The sequence below is a fragment of the Molothrus aeneus genome, chromosome 5 (assembly GCF_037042795.1).
Source record: "Molothrus aeneus isolate 106 chromosome 5, BPBGC_Maene_1.0, whole genome shotgun sequence".
NCBI classification, from domain to species: Eukaryota; Metazoa; Chordata; class Aves; order Passeriformes; family Icteridae; genus Molothrus; species Molothrus aeneus.
In genome coordinates, this window is record NC_089650.1 from 49,117,575 (window position 1) to 49,143,076 (window position 25,502).

General features: G+C 36.6%; 1 protein-coding gene across 3 annotated transcripts in view; it reads right to left on the reverse strand.

Annotated features, from left to right (window-relative positions):
• Positions 1 to 252: 252 nt before the first annotated feature.
• Positions 253 to 25,502, reverse strand: part of POT1 (protection of telomeres 1) — a 62,326-nt gene continuing 37,076 nt past the window's right edge. For all 3 annotated transcript variants that reach the window (XM_066550663.1, XM_066550661.1, XM_066550664.1), the window contains 11 exons: positions 23,677 to 23,832; positions 16,196 to 16,356; positions 13,818 to 13,903; positions 12,622 to 12,666; positions 12,024 to 12,180; positions 10,545 to 10,750; positions 9,161 to 9,296; positions 6,869 to 6,963; positions 5,323 to 5,414; positions 3,090 to 3,195; positions 253 to 2,089 (listed from right to left, as the gene is read on the reverse strand). In XM_066550663.1, coding sequence (XP_066406760.1) covers positions 1,977 to 2,089; positions 3,090 to 3,195; positions 5,323 to 5,414; positions 6,869 to 6,963; positions 9,161 to 9,296; positions 10,545 to 10,750; positions 12,024 to 12,180; positions 12,622 to 12,666; positions 13,818 to 13,903; positions 16,196 to 16,356; positions 23,677 to 23,832 — 1,353 coding nt within the window. In that variant the 3' untranslated portion in view covers positions 253 to 1,976. The remainder of the gene's footprint in view (positions 2,090 to 3,089; positions 3,196 to 5,322; positions 5,415 to 6,868; positions 6,964 to 9,160; positions 9,297 to 10,544; positions 10,751 to 12,023; positions 12,181 to 12,621; positions 12,667 to 13,817; positions 13,904 to 16,195; positions 16,357 to 23,676; positions 23,833 to 25,502) is intronic.

Consider the following 25,502-nt stretch of genomic DNA (forward strand, 5'->3'; position numbering starts at 1 on the left):
TCCATACAAAGGCCACCAATGAAAGCCATTTTTAAATGTCTGTCCAGTAATTCCTTCCTATACAATGATCCTTACTATGAACAAATATGTAGTTATTACTTTATTTCTACACATTATATTTAGAAACAGAAACATGTACATTTTAATCCAACAAGCCATTCATTGGGAGGATTATGTTGGATGAAGGCTACTGATGACAAAGTTTTCATAGTTATGAAATTGAAATAAAAATCAAATACAAGAAAAACCTCATTATTTGGATAAATCTTTATTAAACATTTTAATAAAACATTCAATAGTAAAAAAATAATGTCATGCATATGTAGAGTTTTTAGGCAGGGATCTCAGACAAGGCATGTGGTGAAATTATTTATTTTACACTGAAGTTCAAAACATCTTTATATTTATTCCTTTATGAAGACATGTTTAGAAAAAATGTACAGTATCAATATCTTTCACAGTTAACAAAAATCTAAAAACAGAAATTCATGTTTTCACACAATATATAAATAAAAGCAAAGAAGATTCCCTTCAATTTAACTCCTAACTTGTGAAAACATTTGTGTATGGCCAGTGTCCAAAGTTTTATAATGTTAATTTGTTGTAATTATTTTCTGTTGATGCAATTATGCAAAAGTTCAAGAAAACATTCTTAAGTCAGTAGACTGATAAACTGCTGGATCAATTCCAAAATATTTTTATTTTTTAGAAATTTTTAAAGGAAATACTCACCACTTTTAATATTAGTTTTCCCTATACACAGATCAATAAAGAACAATATCCTGGCTTATGACATATAAACCCAGTGTAATTTTTACAGTACAAGAAAATTACCAGAGGATATATGATGAAATTTTAAGACAAATTGCATAATCTATTAAACGGCCCTCAAAAATGAAAAAAATAAAATGTCATCTACTATCAAAATAATGATCTACTTATAAATATTGCATCTTGCTTCTGTAATTCTTTAAAAACAGCTGCTGTAAATACTAAGTAATTTTGCTCTGATGGAAAGCATTTGATTTGACAGGGATTTCTACATTAATTATCCTTAGAGAATCATGTCCTGAACTTGTCCTAGAGACTTCTGAATGCAAAGTAAAACCACCCCATAGCTTTCTAGTCCAGCAGAATTTTCAATCCGTGACAGCACCAGATCAGTTCTGTATCTCCAAATTTAGGCACCCACTCTGATTATGCAAGATGGAAAGGCAGATCAAGCCGTTGAAAATACAGATCCAGCTAACAAACACGCTAACAACTTTGGTACCCAACAAGGCCACCCCAGAATCATTACCATCTACCAAATAGCAATATTCATTTTGCAATTTTACACTTTCACGATTGACTTTAATTTTAGAGATAATCACTACATGGTCATGTTCACAACCCCATCAGAATCTACAGTAACTGGTACATGTAGCAGTTACCTGAGTGTTACTAACAGGAGGAGTTTGTCCAAATGTACGTATCAGTACAAAATCAAAGAAGTTTCTAAAAACCAACCTCCCTGTCAAACTGGGAACAGTAATATTGGCTTGCACAAAGTAGTCTGAGTTTACTGGAGAGCTCTGTATCTCTGCCTCTGGTGATGTGATTTAATACAAAAATGAACACACAGCATCATCTTGACTACGTTTTTCAGAGTAAAATTCACAAATTTAGAGTAACCTCCTCACTGCCTTTTTGAAGGATAGATGGAAAGCATATTGCTTCCATCAACCTCAGCCAAGCAGCTTCCAGTGAAAAGCTGAACACCTCCACTTGCCTTTAGATCACAAAGTCCTGTGCCAGGAAAATAGCAAACATATCAAAGTATAATTCCCATTCCCATTCATATATAAACTAAAAATTCATAAAAACAAGTTGAATTCCTAAGAACGGAACAAAAAAATTTTTTTAATACAGTCTCTGATCCCAGCCCCCCACAGAAACTGAGTCTTACTGGATTACTTGCAATTAGCAACACATGACTATACAACATCTTCAGCAACTGTGGTGTCAAAAATTTGGTAACAAACTTGATTTTTCATTGCGTCTCTGACATTATAGGATTTGATGAAGCATTCCAGCCATGGCAAGTCACCTACCAACAAAATCCAAATTACTGTTCAGTATTCATTTCTCATTTTTATAGAAGGCAAGTAAACTAGAGCAAGATATTAACTTGGATATCTAAATGTACACAATAGTTAATATTAAGAAAAATTGTTAACTTTGAAATTCCAATTGGTATCTTTTAAGTGTCCCACAAGATCTGAAATGGTCTTCAGTAACAATCTTCCAAGACTTGTCCTCTCTGCACCAGCACTCCACAAAACACTTGGACCGAGTAGTCATGCCACAGTATAAAATACATATTTGTAATGACTTGGCAATAATAAAATTTCATCTCCATGTGTCTCAATGAGAAAATCCTTTACAATCTTTTTTACAGGACAACTTTTTAAAGTATGGCAAAGACTCCAGGGTGATTGCAGTGGCCACTGACAGCCATGTATTTGGAGCATGTTCTGGAGGTTGGGGCTCCATGACACATCCATCTACCTTGGACATGTTTAATTTAGGCAGAGATACTTTCTGCCACAACACATGCACTGCACAAAAATCTCTGTAAATGGATTTGGATTAAGCATTGCTCCATTTCCATGGATATTTCCCATTGCAAGGGATGCTTTAAGTCAGCATCAAAAGCAGGATATCACCCAAAGCATGTGCTTTGGGAAAACGGAATTTCCTTTTCGTTTTCCCTAACATGCTGTGACATTCAGTATGAGGGTGTTCTGGTTAACTTCCATATGAATACAGATGGCATGTTAGTGGCTGCACAGGCATGGCTGTATTCACACACCACTGCATGCTACATGAGAATTTAATGAACCATTTATTTTCTTTCTCAAAGTAGAGTTAATATGAAAGATGTGCTTCAGAACAAATTAACATGAACCCTGCTTTCAGGCTCCAGCATTTTTCTGTACTGAGTTTTGCCTGTGCCTAAGTTGAATTCTAAGACTTTTCATATGCAATAGCAGATTGAAAGACTGCTTTCCTTCCCACCCCCCTTTAAAAAGTAACAGCAAACTGACCTAATTTTCTTCCTGGAGGACAGAGCGCATTCATGGTCATCTGCATCTTTTGCTGAAGAAAATTACTAGTTAAGATTTCAGAGGCAGGAATCTGGAAAAACTTCTCCTGAAAGACAACAGAAGAATATGAGGTATTGAAAGAGCTGTAAAAAATCATTAGCCAGAACCTTGACCATGTTCTTAAAGAAATTTAAAATCGGGTAACAGAAGAAGAGTATTATTTCAAAAACCTGTTTGGATACAGAAAAAACCCAAGCTGTCTGAAAACATTAATGCTCTTTTTTTCAGTACCTCTGAGGTTTTAGGGACTACAGCCACCCAGAAAGCACATATGTCAGTCTCTATAGATAACTGGCAAATATTCCTCATGAACCTCCACAACCAGACAATATCAGACAATGTTAGGGCCAGAGAGGACGGTCAGTCCCCCTCAACAGTCCCTCACATCTTGAGAGGAACAAAATCACTTGAAAACAAGGGGCACTGCAACCTGGCTTTATATTTGTGGAATTCTCTTTAGTGTGAGTTTCATTTGCTGGCAGTTTTAGAAACTATGGAAAAAAGGTTTATACTGTGGGGTGCACTTCTGAATGGAGACAGAAAATAATAAATGAAACAGTAAAATGTTAAATGGACATTTTCTGTGTATTTTTAAACTGCATACATTAAGCATGACTGAAAAAACTCTAAGTTTATTCTTTCCAAGTTTGCTACCTGATTTTGGATCTCTAAAGGCTCATAATCTTATAACTTCTCATAGTGAGCTAAGGTTTTTGGTAGTAATTTCTCATTATTAAATACAGAATAATCTGCCTCTGTGTAATTTTTGCACATGTTTAATGGCAATGATCAGAAGTTAGTGGATAATCTAGCAGCAAAAATGACACTGATAAATGTCTCTTCTCTCTCTTCAGTCTTCTTCTGACTATAGAACTTTTTCATTTTTTTCCTTCACTGACTTTTCCTGTAAGGAGGGGAGGAAAGAAAAGCACTGTGTTCTTATGGAAGCACAACTGGAAGCTAATGTAAAACTGCACTTCAAAGCAGCCCAGTTCCTTCTCAAGTGGTGCTGAAGGACTGGAGTTTAGGCCTGGAAACTCTGGGCTTGTCTTTGAAGTGCCACCAGCAGGAATGCGAGCAGCTGGCACTTCAGAAGAAACTGTAGGTATTTTCCTGCAGCTAAACTGTAGTACTGAGCAGTATCTGCTAAGAAAGTGAGCCACCCTGAAGTAAAAATTTTTGGAATTCTGCATCAAGAGATGGTCTAAATCTTTTCCCCCAACTTCAATTTGCAGTTTTATTTTTCTTGATATAAAAAGGAAAAAGGACACTAGAAGGAAAAGATGACTGTCTGAAATGGGGATTGTAGTCTTTTGATCTCCTTTGCTATTAAAACACCATGTATTTTAAGAAAGAACACATTTTTTCCTGATATTATTTTTACTTACAGTATTAAAATTAAACAAGGAAGAGTATTCTCTTTAAAGTCCCAGTCTAAGTAATTTAATATAATGGTGGAATATGTGCAGATATATACACATTAAACAACACTACTGTGCAGAAAAAAGTCCCACTAAATTCACTAATTCTTTTTCTGTCCCATTTTGTCACACCCACATTGTCATGACAGGAAAACCATCCAGTCTTCAGTGTCTCAGGTAGCAGGAATGGGTGTGAGTTGCTTCAGAGAAAACTGAAGATAGGTTAATTCTAAGGTTAGTAAAGTAATTGAATAAACTACTTCTGAAATCCAAGATAAATATCTGTACAGATATAGCTGCCTAGGGAAAGAGGGCCTCCTTACCTCATGATCATGTGAAATAAAAAAATCAAGGATTACTTAATGGAGAGATTCTATTGAGAGTTAAAAAAGAGGCAATGAGATTTTAAACTGATGCAGAAGTTAGCTACATAAATCCTGAAACATTCCTATCATTCACACAGCATTCAGGCTGCATAACTTAACATTGCTAGTAAAACAGAAATTCAGCAACAGGAATATATAAAAGTTTATGGAAATACAAAGTAATCTATCTTCAAGCTTCAGTTTTGTCTTTATGCTTTAACATTCTACACTCTGTACAGTATTAGCTTATAATATTGTAATTATTCCCACAAAACACTGCAGGTAACATAGAATGAGTATTTGTGCACATACATTTGCCATTTTAAAAACAAATAAAATCCAAACTCTCATAATCTGTAGAGTCTACCTTTACCTAGATTTACTTACATAATCAAAAAGGTATGCATTTAGTGATCCTGTTTCATCAACCAGTGTAAACTTCATAATAAAAACATACTGGAGCAGTTCAATACCTAAAACTGAAAAAAAAAAAAAATTATTTCTCTGAGAGGATATGCAAGGCAAACTATAATAACTTGAGCTGACAATATCCCTTTTTTAATAGTAACTGACTTTAAATACTGCCATTAGAAGTATAAATTAACAGACCAAAACATAGAGGCTCTGCTGTCTGACAGCAAAATATCATTTATCTCTTGGGGCCACACTGTGATTTTCCTAGAAACACTTTAATAGATGAGCCTATAAAAACACAAAGATTTTTAAGCACTTATACCCATGCTAGTGAACAAAAAAGCTTATATTTGTTTAGATCTTAGATCCAACCTTAGTAGGGTCCTCCTTTCCTGTGTTCTTTTATCCATGGAATATTAAAGGAGAGATGCTCTTAATTCAGTGGTAATAAGAATTCCACCTGACAACTATCTTCTGAGGAAACCAGTTTATTTGATATGATGTAAAAAAATGCTACCAGGCTTATTCAGAAAACAACTTTACTGGCAGTTTTGAAAGTATTCTTGCTTTTTCATCAGCTTTTTCTGGGTACACCTACTTAAACTGGCATTTTATGTTCAACTGATCTGACAGACTTGCAGGTTTATAATTTATCCTCAAAATACAACTGATAGAAGAAAAATATACATAAAATAGTGTAACTGTCAGGAATCATTAATTAATATTGCTTTCATTTTGAGAATTAAATCTCAATCAGTGTCAGTTTGCTTTACAATTATTTAACAGGATACAATTATGAAAGTTTATATAAGAAAATCACTGTATTGCTCAAGTAGTTTTATTCTTCTAGAAAATATTTACCATATTGCTAGATATTCCAACTTAATATGTTAGAACATGAATTGATAAACATGCAAATATTCTTTTTCCTTAATGCACTGTAAAGTTTTAAACTCCATTTCCATCATTTTAACATGCTGACTGCATACAGTAACACAAGGAACACATGAAGCACACATAATTGTTGTGGAATAATTCCTTTCATTTGAGTATTATTTCTTGCATTCTCTCTGGAATATGGATTTCACAGAAAATAAAAGTCTAACTTGTATGAGTCATTAAATAAGACTGTCTTTAGTTCAGGTCAGAAAAACAGTATCTACAAAAGGAAAGCAAGATTAACTTCAAGGACTACAAGCACGTACAGTTTAAAGGTAACATCTACAATCAAAAATTCCTGACTTCTGCACTAACCTAAGTGTTACTACTGATACCAGTGGTAGAATAAACTATTCAACACATAAAATCTTTTAATTCATACTTCAATAGTTCCAAAAGTAACTATGTTATTTCAACTGCTATAAGGGAAATGAATTTTACAGCACCATATTCAACATGACCATAATTACATACTTTCTGTACAAAACTGCAACCCAGAAATGCAAATCAAACCATTTCACATTAATACAGCAGAATCAAGGCACAAAAGTATTTCAGGACAGTTATCATGTCAGCTAACCTTGTGCTATTTCAGTTGGTTCCCATGATGGCCGCTGTTCTGCTGCAATGGAACTTAGATTCTTCACAGGCTTTGGAGTTGAACACTGCTTGCACCTAGCATTTAAAACAAGATATTGAGACTAACCAAACACTGATGTATTTGTAGTAGAAGTGTTCTGCACAGAAAAAAACAAAACTCTGATTTTCTTACACTGTGGAAGTACAGAAGTATTTCTATTGCTGGTTGAAGTAACTATTTTACCAGACACACCAGCTTTAGAGCACAACAAAATCCTTACTGCTGCTTTTGAACTATCCATGAGGAGAAATAAATCTGGGATAGACTACTTCAGTGATTAGACAGGAATTAAACTGAACATTAAGGCTGAGAGAGCTGGGGTTGTTCAGCCTGGAAAACAGAGGGCTCCGGGCAGATCCTACTGTGCCTTCTCCATATATAAAAGGAGCTTATAAGAAAGACAGAGAGAGACTTTTAACCTGGGCTGTAGTGAAGAACAAGGAGAAACATTTTTAAACTGAAAGAGGGTAGATGCAGACTGTGCAGAAAATCTGTGAATTCCCTATACCTGGAAGTGTCCAAGACGAGACTGGATGGAGCTGAGCAACCTGGTGCAGTGCAAGGTGTTTGTGCTCAAGGCAGGGGGTTGGATTAGATGATCATGAGAGATCTCCTCCAACCCAAACCATTCTATGATTCTAAGATCACTACACTGCTAAACAGGTGTTCATATGCCACTACTTCTCACTTTGTAAAAGTAGTAATGAATCTGAACTTGTAACACACTCTAAACCCATTACAGAGTTACAGGAGAAATTTGGCTTTGCCTATGTTGAGAATATTAACTAAGAGTTGCTAAAACAATCTATTTTATTCCTGGTGTATTTACATCAATAACTATAAAATTACATGTGTCATAGTAAGCTAATGCTGCAAGTGGGTGGAAATATTGAAGAACTGTTTTCAAAGTTGTTCTCATTCACCTCAAGGAATGAAATTACAGAACAAAACTATTTGTCCCAAATTAAGCTTCCGTATTAGTATATTACAGTTAGAGCTTGAAATAAACATTTATTATCTTTTAGAATTATATGCAAAGCATGTTATAAAAATCAATAAAACTACTTCTGCTTAAGTGATATAAAGTTAAGTCACTTTTTCCTTTAAAAAACCCACTCAAACTCCAATAAACTAACTTAACTGTGAATTTTGCTTTTTTATTCAGTGTGTCTGTGTTTATTTTTATGTATAAATGAATTTATACATGCAAATGCACACATATATAATTCATTCCACTATACAGAATCTTTTGTAGACTTTGCTAAGTATATGCCACTGATAAAAACGTGCAGGAAACATAGCTCTGAAATGTCAGCATATTTGTGAGGTTCCTTCTTAAATATCTTATAAACCATTTACTTTTATAGTCCAACCATTTGCAAAGAGAACAAGGTCTGAAGGTGAGTTGTGTATAGCTGGAGAAATATATGGATATGGATTATGAAAGTACAAGCAGAAATACTTTGTATTGGTGAAGATCCTGTCCCAGTAGGAGTACCCATATTAAAAAAAAGCCTTTATTAAAAAAAAGCTGTAGACAGCAATATCTGTAAAGGTCAAAACTATATATGACAGAGAGAAACAATTATCTGTATTTATTTTATGGATAGTCCCTTATGGGAAACTGTAGGGTTCACAGGAAACATGGAATATTTCTGCACAGAAATGTTTTTACTACCTGCAGACCTAGCATAGTGCCCCACTGCAGGGTGCTCTGCCTGAACTGCTGAGAGAGAGGACTCAGGAGCTTTCATGGAGGAGACTGGTATTTCTGAGCTCAGTAGCTGCATGCTGCTGGGCACTGGGGGAACAGTACATTTAACCTCTCAGCATACAGTTTTAAAAACAACATATATTTTGACTTCAGTCTAAATGAGACCAGAAAATGGAAGATCTGGACAAGAAGAGGTATTTAGGTATTTAGGTACTTTGCACTGCACGTGCATTTCCATTTCTACAGCACACTGCCCTGCCCACACACCACAGACAAGACTGGAACTGGAGTGCTGTGTAAGATTTATAGACCAAGAGCCAAACTGCAGTCAGTCCTTTGATACCAGGTGTCAGATGATATGGCATTTCATCCCTGATGTCAGTACTGTGGGTCATGCTATGTATTCTACAGAGAATCTTTGGGTGAATTATCCCTTCAAGCACTGCAGAATGAATTACTGATAAAAATGCTATCTATTACTACAACTAGTGAAATAGCAACAAATACTTTTAACCTACCCATAATATTTTACATTCCCTTTTAGAAGAAAAGGAGCTGAAAGATCTAGTAATTCAAGATCATCTTCTGTGGATCTCACAGGAATAACACACTTGAATCTTTTTGTAAGCTTCCAGATTTCTTTTAGTGTTCCACCTATCAAAAACAAAAAAAACCATGGTTTCTTAAACAGTAGTCAGAAATAAATCAAACAACTTACTCAGCTGATTTCAGGGCCTTCATTAAGAATTGATATCCACTACCAAAAACTCAAAAAAGAGTCCAATACCTTCCCACTTTTATCCAACAGCAGACTCAATGATGCTTTGATATCTTCCTCATAGCTAACACTGTAACCAAGAAGTTGGACTTATTTAACATCACTTTCATATGTATATATTTCATATATAAACACTCCTATGATTTTACTAGCCATTTCCTTAGGAAAAAAATCAAAGCAACAAAACTGACCTTTTATATGCACATATCCACACAAAGACCTACTTAGTTGGTGACACTTTAATATCTGAAAATAGATTTACTGAGATGTACTGTATTGCTCAGCTGTTCTAGGAAAATAGAGAAGAAAGAGATTTTTTTTTTCCCAGAAAGAAAAGGTTAGATTGAAGTTAGTTGGGATCATGTCAGAAATAAAGCAGCTATCAGAACTAATTTATTATAGAAGAAAGCAGAAAACAGAAGGGGTTTTGTCATTGACCCTCACACAAAGGACCACCTGACTTACATTTGCTTATTCACACCACTACTTGAGCACAATTGAAGGCTTTGTTTTGAACTCTGAATGGTGCTATATGCAATTTATTATTTTTATTATATAAAAATTTCTCAATAACATTCTTGCTAAATTGCTTTGTTTAAAAGTCAGTGGCTATTTCTCTTTCCTGAGGAAATCTGATAAAAACCACACCAAACCAAAAAAAAAACTACTCAGAGAAGCTCTATTACTCTGAAACAACACTGACATCCAGAGGCTGACAAATTTAATTGGAGGCTTGTGTTACCAGAAGCCTTTCAAAACTTTCTCCATCAATACTAAAAATAGGCTTGTTTAGAAGACTTAGTTTTTAAATCAGAACTGAAAAATACGTAAGCACAGATAGCAAAAAAAAAACCCCATATTCAGATGTTAATTTTAGCATAATCAACAATAAACAATATTGGCACAGTTTGAAAATAGACAGAAGCAGCTTCTAACACCTTTACCAACTACAATCTCCCGTTTGCACAACAGTAACTTGTAGTTCCAGCTCAGTTTTTCTTTTCTTTGAAGATACCTTTATGATCATCTCTACTTACACTGAATACAACTTCAGCACATCTTTGTTTGTACATACAGAGTGGACACAGCACTGTAAGAATTGGTGTATTTGCAATTTACCTTACCTTCTACCATTATCAAGGTGTCTTCAGGATGTTGAAGCATTTCATCATGCTTCACAAAATGGATGGCTATTTCCCTCTGTTTCTGCTCTTGTGTAGTCCATGTTACAGATTCATACCAGGATGTATTGTGTAATTCTGGGTTTGGGGCAGTACCAGCAGAGCCATGTAAAATGAAGTCAAAGTCATCTCTATCTGGAACTTCTTGCCTAAAACCATTTCCAAATTGAGTAAGTATGTTCTAACAGCTTCTCCTTAGGCAGTCTACTAACAAGGATGACAGTATTCCAAAAAAATATTAGAATATAGTCATGAGAATCAAAGGACATACAGGAAAAATATCCTCATTGTTTTATCAGTTTAAACATTAAGAGTTGTATAGTATATTATGGCTTTCCATGTTAATAAATATGCTAAGTAATATGCTAACTTACCTAGGAGCAGAGGCAGCCCAGTGGTTTCATCCCACACAAATGAAAATCCATGATAAACCAAATCAACTTTATGTGATTTCAGTTGGGCCTTAAAAGGGCCACAAACTGCATAGCACATCATTAGAGTGAAAAGATTATATAAACTTATGTCATTTCAAGTTTTATGGTTTAGTCTGTTTGGCTTTACATAAACTGAGGGAGCAAAAAGAGAAAAAGGACAGGACCAGGACAGCTTCACCTAAGTACTGTCAAGGGAAAATCTGCAGCTCTGCACCACACAGTTTCTGTCCTGTCCTGCTGGAGTGCACCATTTGTGCATTTCCACTTGTCATACACAGAGAAGCAATAATGCAGGCCATCCAAATTACACAAATATTACAGAATCAATTAGGTTGTAAAAGGTCTCTGAGAGTATCCAAAGCAGGGCAACAAAGATGGTGAAATGCCTTGAGGAGAAGCCATATAAGGAACAGCTGAGATCACTTGGACTGTTCAGCCTGGAGGAGACTGAGGGGAGACCTCATCACAGTCTACAACCTCCTCCTAAGGGGAGAGGAGAGGCAGGCACTGATCTCTTTCTCTGTGTGGACCAGTGATGGACCCAAAGGAATGGCCTGAAGTTGTGTGATTTTCCTGATATTTTTGATCCAGAAAAGATGCCTTATCTGGAAGACATGCTTTAGTCAAAGGTATTTCATTAATTCATTTGGAAACTATTATACCTCTTTGTGTATCCTATTTTAAAACTGTAATAACAAAACACTTAAGATACTTCTATCCAAGTATGGTATGGAAAAAACTGTACTGCTGCATTTGCAAATAAGGAAAAATTATTGTTTTGAAAGCACTCAAAGGATTCTGGAAATGGAACTCATGTAATGATTTAAAAATTTCCTACTTATTATTGGTGAGTTTCAAATCTTTGCACAAAATTATATAAATTTACATTGAGCTTATCTTACACAAAAGTTGAAAACACACAGAAAATCTAGGCATCCCAAAACACACAGAACAATTCCTAGTTACTTATACTGTGCAAAACACTTACAATGAGTTGCATTTGGAACAATGAAGTTTAACAGACTGATGGAGCTTTTGGGGTTTGTAAGTTCTCAGCTTTGCTCTAATGCGATACTGTTGAGGAGCTGAGCTGTTTGTTATGGTTTTCAGTTCTGTGTTACTCAAATCCTGATGATCTGTTAATACTGCAAAACAATACACAGAGAGATGAAAAAGCACCACACATACTATTAATCACCGTAATATCTGTAATATTGGAAATGGCAATTGCAGATATGCACTTCTCTTTATTTCCAACTTTTCTTTCCTTCCCAGCTGCAGCTTAGTTTTATCAATAGGACTTATTATTACAGTCAATAAGATAAATCAAATCAGGCTGTGGGAGCATGGTGTACTTCAGGGTACAGAAACACAACATGTACAAAAACCAAATTTAAGTAGAATATACAAATATGCTCTATTCCTTTAAAAACAAAAAAACCCAGTACAACATACATGCATTTATGCTCTTGGAATTTATATTCTTAGAATAGCTCTTCCTATAATAACCCTTAAGATAATGTTTCAAAACTACTTTTGTTCTTCAGCAAAATTAAAATTCACCTTATGTTCAAAATGTTACCTACCTGTAACAGATAACTGCTGACATCTCTGTAAGTGCAATTCAAGATCTAAAATAGAGAAGAACTGTCTAATTATTTTCCTTCCTTCTTTCCTTTTTTGTCATACAAAAATGGACATATGGACACATACAAACAGGTAGGTACACAGATAGACAGGTAGATACACACAAACCCAAAAGCTGAACAAATGAAAATCCCTATAATGTATGAAAACAATACAACAACAAACAAACAAACAATAAAAAGCAGCAAAAGTAAGCAGGAGACATACATTGCATATCAAGAGTTAATATATTAGAGGGGACGTTAGCATATACATTAAATAGCAATGCTTATCAAAGTGAACACTTTTCAGAGGTATACTGTGAATGATCTGCTGACATAAATTGTATTCATCCCCTGTGATCCTTCTGGACAAGAACATAAATACATTATTCTAAGACCAATAGAGACTGCCTGGTCCCCCCTCTGAACCACCTCTATTACACACAGTGAGTGCAGTAAATAGGCATACAATTTTTTCTAAATTTTCATTTATGGACTGGACATGAAGCATTGATTTATTCTTAACTTTTGCATCCTTTTAGAAACGTCTTATGTTTTTATTTTAATAATAGCTGAGAAACACAGATTTTTAAAAGCTCGAAGCAAAGATACAGACTATATCAAACCAGCTTTAGAGTTTAATTCCCTTCTAGTTATTCTTTTCCTGGGCTAAAAATACCATTCAGAAAATAATATGGGGTCTGTAGAACTGTCTATAAGATATTACTGTTCCATGGAAGTGCACCTTACACCTCTGCCACTGACACAACTTTCCATCCAACAGCTTAAGAAGGGCTCCTCAACAGGCAGCTGTTTAGTAGCATTTTCAGTGCCTGTCTCTGCAGAATTTCCCTTTGGAGGGAAGCACTTACATAACTCTACTTCGTGATCTAATATAGTATGATTAAGAACACCATCTGTGTTTAAGAATATTCACTAACTCCTACAAAAGTATCTTTCCATGTAATATGAAATGCTTGTGCTGGAAGACAAGAAAGAGTAATGTAAATTTCCAGTCTAATAAACTGAAGGAATTCTCTAGGGCTTTGAATGTGACAGTAGCATTACACACAGAGAGAAGCAGTAACTGTGACTTTATCTTGACCATAGATATATTTAGAAGAAAGAACAAATCAGCTTTCAGTTGCTCTTACCTGTAACATTGCCAAAAGTGCTGTCTATGTCCATTGAACAGCTTTCCATATTCTGACTGTCTGTCAGAGTAACAGATTCTAGGAATCTAATGATAAATGGCAAAATATTTTACAATCTAGAGAAATCTTTTCTATATCATCATGCACACACATATATATATGGGATTACAGAGACACTTATATGAAACCTATTTATATACACAGGTATAATGTTCAGACATAAATGTTCCAGCAGAGACATAAAACTCAACTGAACCAGAATTTTCAGAAGATGATATTAATGATGCAGACAAGACACTTTCCAAATCACTTCTGGAACAGAAGTGATTGAAACACAAAATAGTGCCAAAAGAAATATGTACTACTAGAAACAGAATTCCTGATAATGGAATATGGACTTGGTTACTTAGCCTTTCCTAAGGAAGAAAAAAAGTTTATAATGTTTAGAAGCAGAGGCAGATCACTCAGCAGGCAGAAAATTAGAAGTGCCAAAATCTGACTAGAACTTAATATAGCTACTGCTGTATGAGCCAACAAAAATAGCTTCTCCAAATATATCATCAACAAAAGAAGGGCTAAGGAGAATCCCTATCCTTTATTGGATGTGGGGGGAAACACGACAAAGGAACAGGCCAATGTACTTCATGCCTTCCTTACCTTCATCTTAATAATAAGACCAATTATTCTCTAAGTATCCAGACTCCTGAGCTGGGAGACAGGGATGGGGAGCAGAATGGAGTCTCCATAATCTAAGAGGAAATGGTCACTGATCTGCTACACCACTTACACAGGTTTAGGGGGCTGGCTGGGATCCACCCATGGATACTGAGGGAGCTGGCACAAGTGCTCAAAAAGCCACTTTCTATTATTTATCAGCACTCCTGGGTAAGTGAGGAGGTCCCAGTAGAATGCAGATGGTTATCTCAAGAAGGGTCAGAGGGGCTCTCCAGGGAACTACAGGCCTGTCAGCCTGAGCTCAGTGCTGGAGGTCATGATGACTCTGTGTGCCATCATGCAGCACATGGAGGACACCCAGGGGATCAGACACAGCCAGCAAGGGTTTATGAGACACATCCTGCTTGACTGACTTCACCTCCTTCTATGACAAACTGAGCTGCTTAGTGGATGAGGACACAGCTCTGCATGTAGTTTACCTGGACCTTAGTAAAGCCTTTGACACTGTTTCCCACAGTATTCTCCTGCAGAAACTGGCTGTCATGGCTGGGACAGGTGCACATTTGCTGGGTAAAAAACTGGCTGGATGGCTAGGCCCAGGGAGTGGTGGAGAATGGAGTTAGCTCCAGCTGGTGGCAACTCACAAATGGTGTTCCCCAGGGCTCAGTACTAGTGCCAGCTCTGTTTAGTATCTATAATAGTGATGAGGACAAGGTGACTGAGGGCACAGCACCCTCAGTAAGTTTGCAGGTGACCCCAAGTTGAGCAGGAGTGTAGATCTCTTGGACTGTAGGTAGGCTCTGCAGAGCACTCTGGACAGGCTGGACTGATGGCCAAGGCCAGGTGTATGAGGCTGAACAAGGTGAAATGCACTTGGGTCACAGCAACCCCATGCAGAGCTACAGACTGGGGCAGCGTGGCTGCAAAGAGGCTCAGCCAAAAAGGACCTGGTGAAGGGGCTGGAGCACAAGTCCTGTGAGGAGCAGCTGAGGGAGCTGGGATGGTTTGGCTTGGAGGAGAGGAAGCTCAGGGGAGACCTTAACACTTATCTCTACAGCAAGGGGACAGGAAGTTGTGTTGAGGTGGGGTCAGCCTCTTCTCTCAGGTGACAGAAGGAGAGGAAATGGCTTCAAGTTGTGCCTGGGGAGGCTTACATTAAATATCAAGAAAAATTTCTTCACAGAAAGTGCTGTTAAACATTGGAAAAAGTAGCTCAGGCAAGAGTCATCATCCCTGGAGGTGTTTTAAAGTCATGCAGATGTGGCACTTAGAGACATGGTTTAGTGGGGCACTTGGACAAGCCTTACATTTGGACATGATGATCTTAAAGGTGTTTTTCAGCCTAAATGATTCTGATTCCTTATAAGACAGTTTAGTAAAGAATGTAAATTTTCTGCTTCATTGTGGACATCTTTACGTCTCACCCCTTTCAAGTAGCACATATGCACAGGTTGAAATGTGCATAATTAGAATTAAGCTAATTAAAACTGACATCTTGATCCATACTGTATTTTAAATTTGAAAAAATTGCCTTTATTTTCTATCCCTCCAAATACTTCTCATAGTAGTGCTAAAGACATATTCTGTTTTCGAGTTTCTGATTCTTAGAAACATTTACAATTCTAAACTGTACAGCTGTTACATTAGCCTAGAGTTTTCAAGAGTGATCTAGAGAAAACCAAACATCTACACATACTACTTACTCTTTTAGTTCCTTAACATCTGGGTTACTTTCTGGCAAGACTCCTATTCCTCGACCATAACAGGTGCCACCATGAAGATGAAATTCCATATGTGAGACATCTTCATTGTCAGCGCTTGCTTCTTTTGCATGAATACTGTAAATTCTCAGAAAACTTCCAATCTGAAAGGAAAAGAAAAACCCACTTTGATAATACAAAGTTAGTTATTTACATGGAAAATTCTTGTGCTCATGAAGCTTCTTCCTTGTTTTAACTGAACCACAGAACAGCTGAAGCTGGCAGCGACCTCTGGTGATTACCTTGCTCAACTCTTGTGCCCAAATCAGATCTGTTTGTTTTGCTTTATCAGGAAACATTACTGGCAGCAAAGAGTAACTCAGAACCAGAATAAGCCTTCCTAATAAATCTAATTCTCAAACACACTTCAGAAGACAGACCAAACGAGTCAATACATTCCTTTCCCAGGGGCACAATTTGCCTTCTATATTCCCAGCTTGACAGATACTGACATCCTGTGATTTGTCCTGGGAATGATGACATTTAGCAGTTGACCTCCTGCTCATCATTGTGCATGGCTTACTATGTTTACATGTACATACTAACATATCTGCTTATCAGATTTCTCCATCATATCTTACATTACAGATAATATAGCACCAGGAAAAAAGATAGTATGTGTTAGAAAGTGAAAGATCTTGGCATTTTTCCTATCTCTGTTAGATCTCCTCAGGCTCATGGAGAATATGCTTCTTGTTTTGCTTAGAATGATTCTGTGTTTGCTGAAAGAGCTTTGTCAAATTACACAAACGAACTTAGGCTAACTTATACAAGCACCTATTAAAAAGAAAGTTATGCAGTGGTGAACACTGGACACATCTTTATAAATCTGGTTTTATCTCAAAATACCACTCCCATTATCTCCCAAAGAAAACCCACACACTCAACCAAAGAACCAAAACCAAGCCCAGTGTTCTAAAGGCAGATAAAATGGAAACTCAATTACACAGTTACCAAATGTTTTTTAATATAATCTGAGATCCAGATAATAGCTGGGAAGCTACACACGCTCAACAACCTGGTTTTATATTAATTCTAAACATCTTATAAATAGCTGACAGAAATGACAAATTACTTTAAATTTACTTCAGTTAAAATTAATATTACAGAAGTCAATTTATTAAGTCATATTTCAGCTTGAGATCCAACTTTAACCAGTGGAAACTGAAACAGTATTCCTATTTGATTGGACTGGTCATGTCATACTACAGCACTTTTAAACACATGTATATATGCATAAAAGCAGATGGAGCAGCAACCTGTGTCTAGAATCCTCCTCTTTATCAAGGAACAAACTATGACTGCATAATGCTGGTATCAAACTGCTCTTCTGAACAATAATCACACATGAAAAAGGCAGCATATTTTCCAATTAAGGCAGCAGGGACATAAAAAGTGCACTTCAGCTTGCACCTATTTTGCTTCTGGCATGGAGCTCTTACCAGACTTTTAATCTATCTGCCCTGTTAGTAAGCTGCTCATTTTGTTCATTCAAAGCACCACCAGAACAGTTTATGCATTTAGATGGCAGTTAAGAGGCTAATCCAAAGACATTCTTTTTTTCCTTTGCAGATGCTGATTTCACTTAATTATGAATATCCAAAAATCAAAGGACACTCACATCATAAGACTAATCTAATGACTATGACAAATACTTTTGGAGAAAGTTTCTTAAAAAGTTCTTACCAAAGTTCTGCTTATGGAATAACCTTATGTAACAGTGACAAACTACTTCCCTACTGCCAAGAAATTTGCTTATAATTTGCATATAAGCAGGAAAAAGTTGATTTTAATTGACAAATTTCTTTTTTTTTAAAGATAGTATATAAAAAATTAGTATTTTCTTTATGTATAAACACAAACAATTAAATGTGTGTGAGGAGAGCTCAGAAGCCAAGAATATAAAATGCTGTATCTCCTTTCTAAACTTGTGTGCTGAAATTCACACAAAAGTCAACTGAACTACAAGTTTTAGTACAATATTCACTTTGCAAGACTTATCATCACTAAAAAATAATCTTCCAAACATTTATTGGATCATTTTCTGAAAATTTTATATTTTATATAACATGTTATATTTTATATATTTGAATATCACTTTGAACTACAAAAAAGAGATGCATAATAATCAGCATTGCCAAATACTGAATGGGTCTGTAAGGTTCTGAATGTCAGTGCAGAGATGCTTGGGTGGACAGCATGCTGTTTCCCTGGATTCCTTTGGGAGGCAGCCTTGCTTACTGTTAAAAACACAGAGCAAATGTGCATGCTATGGATAAAAATGTTACTGTATTTCTGTTTACAGAATGCCTGCAGACAGAGCTCTTTATATACATACACAGCTCTCTTTATTCTGACTCAGAAGAAATGGTGATCTACATTAAAGTAAACACCATGATTCACAGAGCCATCACTAAAATCTACAAACCCAGCTCCTCACTTGACTTTGCAGCAGTTCTGTTTATGACCTACCTCGTTTAGAGGAAGTTAATTTGAAAGTGAAATTAAAGTGAATAAAAATATTTCTTGTAGTAATATAAAATCTATTAGTACCCTATTTTCAGTCTAATTAAAATATTACTATTTAAAGAATACATATTAATGTTAGAAAGAATTGAAATGCAGAAATCATATATGCAGTTCCCTGTAACCAGTTAACTAGAACAACATTTTAGCACAGGAAATTCTCATGATTCTTTCAAAACATATAGTGTGTTCACAATCACCCTGGAGTTCACTGAATTCATAACAGCATGTGTCATTGCAGGTAAATATTCAGGTTTGTACAAAAAGGCACACAAGAGGCTGTCTTTATCTACAGGAATCACCTAACAAATTCACCTGTACTTATTTCTCTGCCTATACTTATGGTGATTATATTCAGTGGTATTTCTTTGCCATCCTTTTTATTGCATCAATTTTACTGAGTAAATAATGCACAACTTTCTGCAAATAAGACAAGCATATATATGGCATTTGGGCACCATCTTGGGCAGTAAGAAATACCAACTTACATTTAAGGGTTTGAAGGACTCAAGAGTAGGTCTTGGGTTTTTTTCTTTTGGGTTTTTTCCCTTTTCAATGAGTAAAAAGACAGAAGTGGGGAGCATACAACTCACATGTCAAAGGAATGTTACCTAGGAATGTAATCTATGAAGCTAGATATTGCGGCCATGCAGTGAACTCATTTGAGCTGTATGTTGAAAATGTGACTCTGGCACTGGGAAAGCAAACTTCTTAGTCCAAACTACTATAATGAAAGACATGGCATGATATGGTGGGAGAAACAGCTGAAAATATACAGATTCTACATCTGAAGATATGTAACATGGAGCAAATACTGTGGAACTATGGACTAGGACTCGTATGTATGCTCAAGGTTAATTGTTTCAATTGCACTATCCATAAAATGGATGGCAACACAGAATTGATAGCATCAAGCCAGAAGAGGAATGCACTGGATCACAGTGAAAGAGAGAAATAAGGAAATCTCTGACCAGCTGTGGGCAGCTGGATCTCTGCTGACCACTCACTCACCTTGATGCTTACCACCTAAGCAAAATGCCCCAGATGGAAAAACTCATGTCACAGACCTACTCCCACACTGCATGGCAAAGTCAGTGAGCCCTGAGAAGTTCAGGAAAATTGGCATAAGGCTAAAGAATGTGGAGCAACTGTATTCCACTCAGTTGTAGGCTGGGGTTCCTACAGTTATGAGAACGCCTCATCTACTCCAAGTACACATTGCCAGAGGAAGAGGAAAATTCAAGAAAAAGCAGTGAACATCATTTTCTTTGCTTAGCTGTAGGTCTTGCCATGTCCTTATGACCCAGGCAATAATAATCTGCTTCAGAGGTAAGATTTCTGAAAATTCTTTTTGTGTTGCTGAAAAGCCACAGTCTTGCCCAGCAGGAAAGGGAGGCCAGTAAATCTAGAGGGAAAGTCTATTGAGGTATCAACTGCAACATACCTTCAACATTCCTTTAACTAAAGTTCTCTCCAGTGAACATTTTAAGTATTGTTTATCTTAGAAAATGAGATAAAGTGCTCATATCTTCAGTATTCTCTGGACACTTGATCTAAAGTTTTTAAAAATCTCTTGCAGCAATTTCCTTGACAATGTGCTCCAGGATTTGCCAAAAGTTCCCTGTAATACATTACTCACTTTCTCTGGCGTGCAGTACTTACTCAGTTACTTGTCTGAACCTGTGCCTACAGATAACATTTTAAAATAAGAACATGCATTTTAAGATTTTATAAATCTGCCCTTCTTGTTATCAAGGTTGCATAAATCAGATTGCTCCTACATAAAACATTATTTGCAAGCTGTGACTGTCATTGCAAATGGCACACAACAACAGGCAAGAGTGTAACATAACAATTCTGTAACAATTTACATTAAAAAAGGCCACTCTAAGCTAGTGCTAAGTATAGAAAAGAAGATTGAAAAATAGTGCACTTTTTATTGTGTCTGAAACCACAAACTGGCAAAATATCTAATCACACTTGGGAAGGTACATGTGGATACACTAGACATCTGCAAGTTCTACACTGCTACAAAAATGAATTTAAAAAAAACTGCATAACAAGATCCTGAACTCAATAAAATATCATACGTATTTGGATTATACTTTTTTATGATATGACATAACTTCCACTAGTATTTAAAAGCTTTTAAAGAAACCCCTCTAATTTTAAGGAAAGTTCCTGCCAAGTTTTATAATATATATGTGTGTATATCTATAGAGGTAAAAATTATTCTCTGAAATACCATTGTGGTGGTTTGACAGGAAATGTGTTTTCTGGGATGCTGTGGTCAGGCCAATGGATGCTCAGATTTTAATATTGTCATCTAATCTGGCCACTGGGACATTGGATCCGCCTCTGAGAACACGGGGTTAAAGCAGGGCTCTCCCCTGGGAGGGTCCTCTTGGGTTTCTGGCGGGAAAGAGTTCGGGTCTCTGCCCCGGCCCAGCTGCTGGCTGGGCAGGGGGAGGGGAAAGCCATGTGGCCGAGAGAGGTAGGCCTGAGCCCGGGGGTGGAAGGGTGGAAGAGAGAGAGAGGGAGAGAGAGACACCGGGAGCCATCGGGCAGCCCCCCCTGAGAGACACAGAGAGAGAGAGAGAGAGAGAGAGAAAGAGAGCCACTGCCTGGGACTGTAACCTTGAAGCTTGATAAACATGGGCCTGTGCCGGCAGCACGGAGAAGAAGGTGGGGGGGTGCAGCCGGCCAGTTGTAGAAGCCTTTAACCCCTTTTTGGAGAATGAGAACTTTACAGATCATTGACCGCTCCTAGAAGAGAGATAGAGTGGAAGATGAAGAAGGAAATGTGCAAGTGTGAGAGAGGTCTGGGCAAGTGAGAGATGTTGGAAGAATAGAGAGGAATCTTGGTGGGAAGAGATGATGGAGTGGCTTTTGCTGGACTCTTTTTGTGTAGCCATGGACAGAGCCATGTTTCCTTGTGACACAGAGACTGCATTCTAGGGGGAGGCAATGCCTCAGGACCAAGAGGGTTTGGTGTGGGTACCCCTTGGCCCCAGGGGGTGAAAAAATATGGGGGGGACAGGTGTCCCAAAGGTGAGACTGTGCCTTTTTGGATCGGGACAAAGCATCCTTAAAAAGACAACGCTAGAAGCAGCTCTGGTCCGTGTTCAGTGGTGAGAGCACTGGACATGAAAGGAAGAGGTCACGACGGCAGATGTTCTCCGGGCGGTGCCTCGAGTGACACAGAAACACACGAGGCTTCAGCTGTGTTTCCAGGGGAAGCCCATGGTACAAGAAGGACTCCTCTCCTCTTGATGAACTGAGGATTGATTGTCTGAAGGGTGGTGCTGGACCAAGAGTTGGTGATTTGAGGAATAGATGTATTGTATTGGAAATTTGGTGGGGGGAGGAGGAAATGTATTTGTAAGGTTTTCATTTTTTCCTGTGCATGTTCCTTTTTATATATAGTTGTAGTGTAGTTAATAAAGTTTTGTTTTCTTTATTTCTAAGTGGGAGCCTGCTTTGCTTATTCCTGGTCACATCTCACAGCAGAAACCAGGGAGAGGGTATCCTCATGGGGGCACTGGCATTGTGCCAGTGTCAAACCATGACAACAATTAATTCTACATGTTGCAATCTGAAATTAGTAAATATTTCTGAAATTTAGTTGTCAGCATATCAGCCCTTTTTCATTGGTAACTCCACTAAGACAAGCAACTAGAAAGCCGTGTTCAAAAATTACCTAATTTGAAACTTCTACAACTTCTGTGACTGAAACTACTGCAACTTTGGATATAGCCAGAGGGAGAAAAACACCCACAAGAGGTCGAGGGGGGTTCCTTAACAATTTCCTTTGAAATTATTAAACCATCTACTACACAGTGCAGTATCCAGCAAAGATAAAAATGCTCCAGAAACGTGAAAGAGCAAGTGGATAGGAAGTAAAAAACTGAGAGCAAGTATGAAGACATCCCATTTATCACATACTCAATATATATTGTGATTAAATTCCTGAATATAAATGGGGGAAAATAATAAAGGGAGTATTATCAGCTAATCAAGAAAATATGTTTTATTAATATTAAAATACTTTTTTCCTTCAGATTTAAAGCATACCATTTCACTAGAACATAGCTTTTTTTACACCAGTTAGCAAGAGAAAAATTCTGGAAGAAAACTTTGAAGTAATGAAACACTTCTGTCAATTTTGTTATGAATTCTTACACAAATTCTTACACTTATTTTGCTATCTGTAATTTACTTGTGAATGGGTGTTAATTTATCAAAATTATTTCATGTCTGCTGATAGACCCACCATAAAAAAGGGTTATCACTTTTTATTTTCTGGTAAAATGTTTTCTTAAAAATGATCTTGAGTATAGAGGGCAAGGCATGAAATGAAAGATGCATTCTTTGCCAAGTTCAAGTATTCAGAAGCAAGATGGCAGTATTGCTGAAGATCTGATGTTTAATTATGTTGTTGTTTTCTCTATCTAAGCATAATCAACATTACTGACCTACTAAATGAAGATTGCACTGCAAACTGCAGCTTATAGAACAGAAAATCTTCTATTGATTTAAGAATTAAAGGTCTTTAACAGGACTACAGGTTTAACACTGCATTGTATCATTTAAAAATAGTTCTAAAGCACAGAATACATTTTCTGAGTGTATTATTTTCACTGTATTATCTATTATACTGCAGTGTCTGGAAAGTGCTTAATTTGAAGAATTTTTTCATGGCAATTTTTGGGTAATGAGCCTGTTTAACACATGTTGAAGAAGTTTTGCATTCAAATAAAAGGTATGGGAAATACAGTAAAAGATAAAAAGGCATGTGAAACTAATTACAGCAGAACTGAATTGATGCATTCTCTGAAGTTATTTCTAATCAGAAAACAGGCCACAAAAAGAGAGTGAAATACCAAACTGTGCATTACCTTAAGTGATTCTGCCAGTTGTACATGATTATCATACACCAGAATGTCCACTGCTAGATTTCCCAGCTGATGAAGAAGAACTTTTTCTCCTTCCAGGTCTTTTGCTTCCACAGGCACCTTCCATGTGGGGTAGGGACATTCAGTGCCATCCCAAACCTGCAATGCAAATGAACTATTTCAATGTGCTCAGAATACTTTAGATTCAGACTTTAAAAAACTTTTTACTTTTTTTTTTAATTAAAAATTATTAACAGTAAGAGATATTAGTTGTAGTCTCAATCTAAAAGTCCTTAAAATACTTGGATTAGACCTTACAGGATTTTGTAACTTATTACTCCTTACAGAGCATAAAATAACCTCTACAGAGAGCATAATCAAAGGCTAAGACCTGGAATTCGTTAATATTTAAATAAAAAAGAAAAAGAACAGCTCTAGCAAAAGCTCAGCTGCTTATCCAGCACAGAATGACACAATATTCTGAGCTGGAAGGGACCCACAAAGATCATCAAGTCTAACCCTTAAGTGAATGGTCCACATGGGGATTGAACCCTCAACCTTGGTGACTAGCTGAGACAATCTCAGGGTCAGCTGTCACAACTATCAGAATTCATCATATGCAGAACTGTCTGTACTTAATATTTTAATCCTGCTATAAGGGTCTTTTAACCACTACAGCTACAGTATGTGAACACTGAGTGCATATACATATATTGCATATGCATATACAGCATATATTGACTTAATTACTGATGATCTCCTATAGCAATATACACTGCTAGATACCCAGAACATATTAGAAAAACATCAATACTTAACCTAAATTCTTTAACAAGGATTTTAAAACTTGTTTGCCTAAAGCTAATTCCTTGATACGCTCCAAGTACTGAAATATCAATAGTTATTTTTCAGCTATCAAAGTGTTGTAAAAAAGGTAAGTTTACTGACAGGCTTAACACCTTGAACTCAAAATCTTACTTCTTAACCCAAACATTATTCTGTAAACTATGGTCTCCTGAGTTTCTGAAGATACACTCTTCTCAAAGACTCAAAAATAATGGTTTGATTTACTGGCATAGTAAAACAAAAATCTGGAAGCATTTGGAATTCTGAAATGCTGCTTTTCATAGAATTTCATACATACAGGTTCAGCAGAAGAACCTATTTTCCAATTTCAGACAGTTTGTGATTCCAAGGTGCTTTGTCCCATGAGTTAGGCACTGCAGAGGGCAGGAAAAAAAGACACCAAAGCCTAATTTTTAAAGGATTTCTACCTCTTATACTTAACTGCTTTGGATCAACAGACCCACAGGAGAAGATCTAAGAATCAGCAGAGCCATGTATAAATGCACTAGGAATAACTCATGGAATATGCATCCAGAATCAAGAGATAAAAGGGAAAACTGTTCACAGAGAAAATGGCCCATGACATCAAATTATGTTGCCAAATAACAGTATATTCTGAAGGACCCAGATAATGAGGTGGTATATTCTGCCACAGATTAAAAAAAAGCCTGTTATCTTCTGATCCTGCACCATGAAATACTTAAAACCACCTTTGAAAGAGAGGTTGTCTATTGCTTTATCACATCTTTTCCAGAACTCAGCTTGAAAACAGATTTAGTGCTTATATACTACAAATTTAGTCACTGACAGAGTAAAGAATCTTGCATTTGTCAATTTTTTCACTATTTTTCAACTGGCTTTACTTGGTACACTTTGGTAATTCTACACTGGAAAGATGATCTGACAAAGGGATTAAAATAACCTGCATGCTCCCTGTTCAGATAAAAAGGATGGTGACTCACTTCTAAAATGTCCTTTGCCAG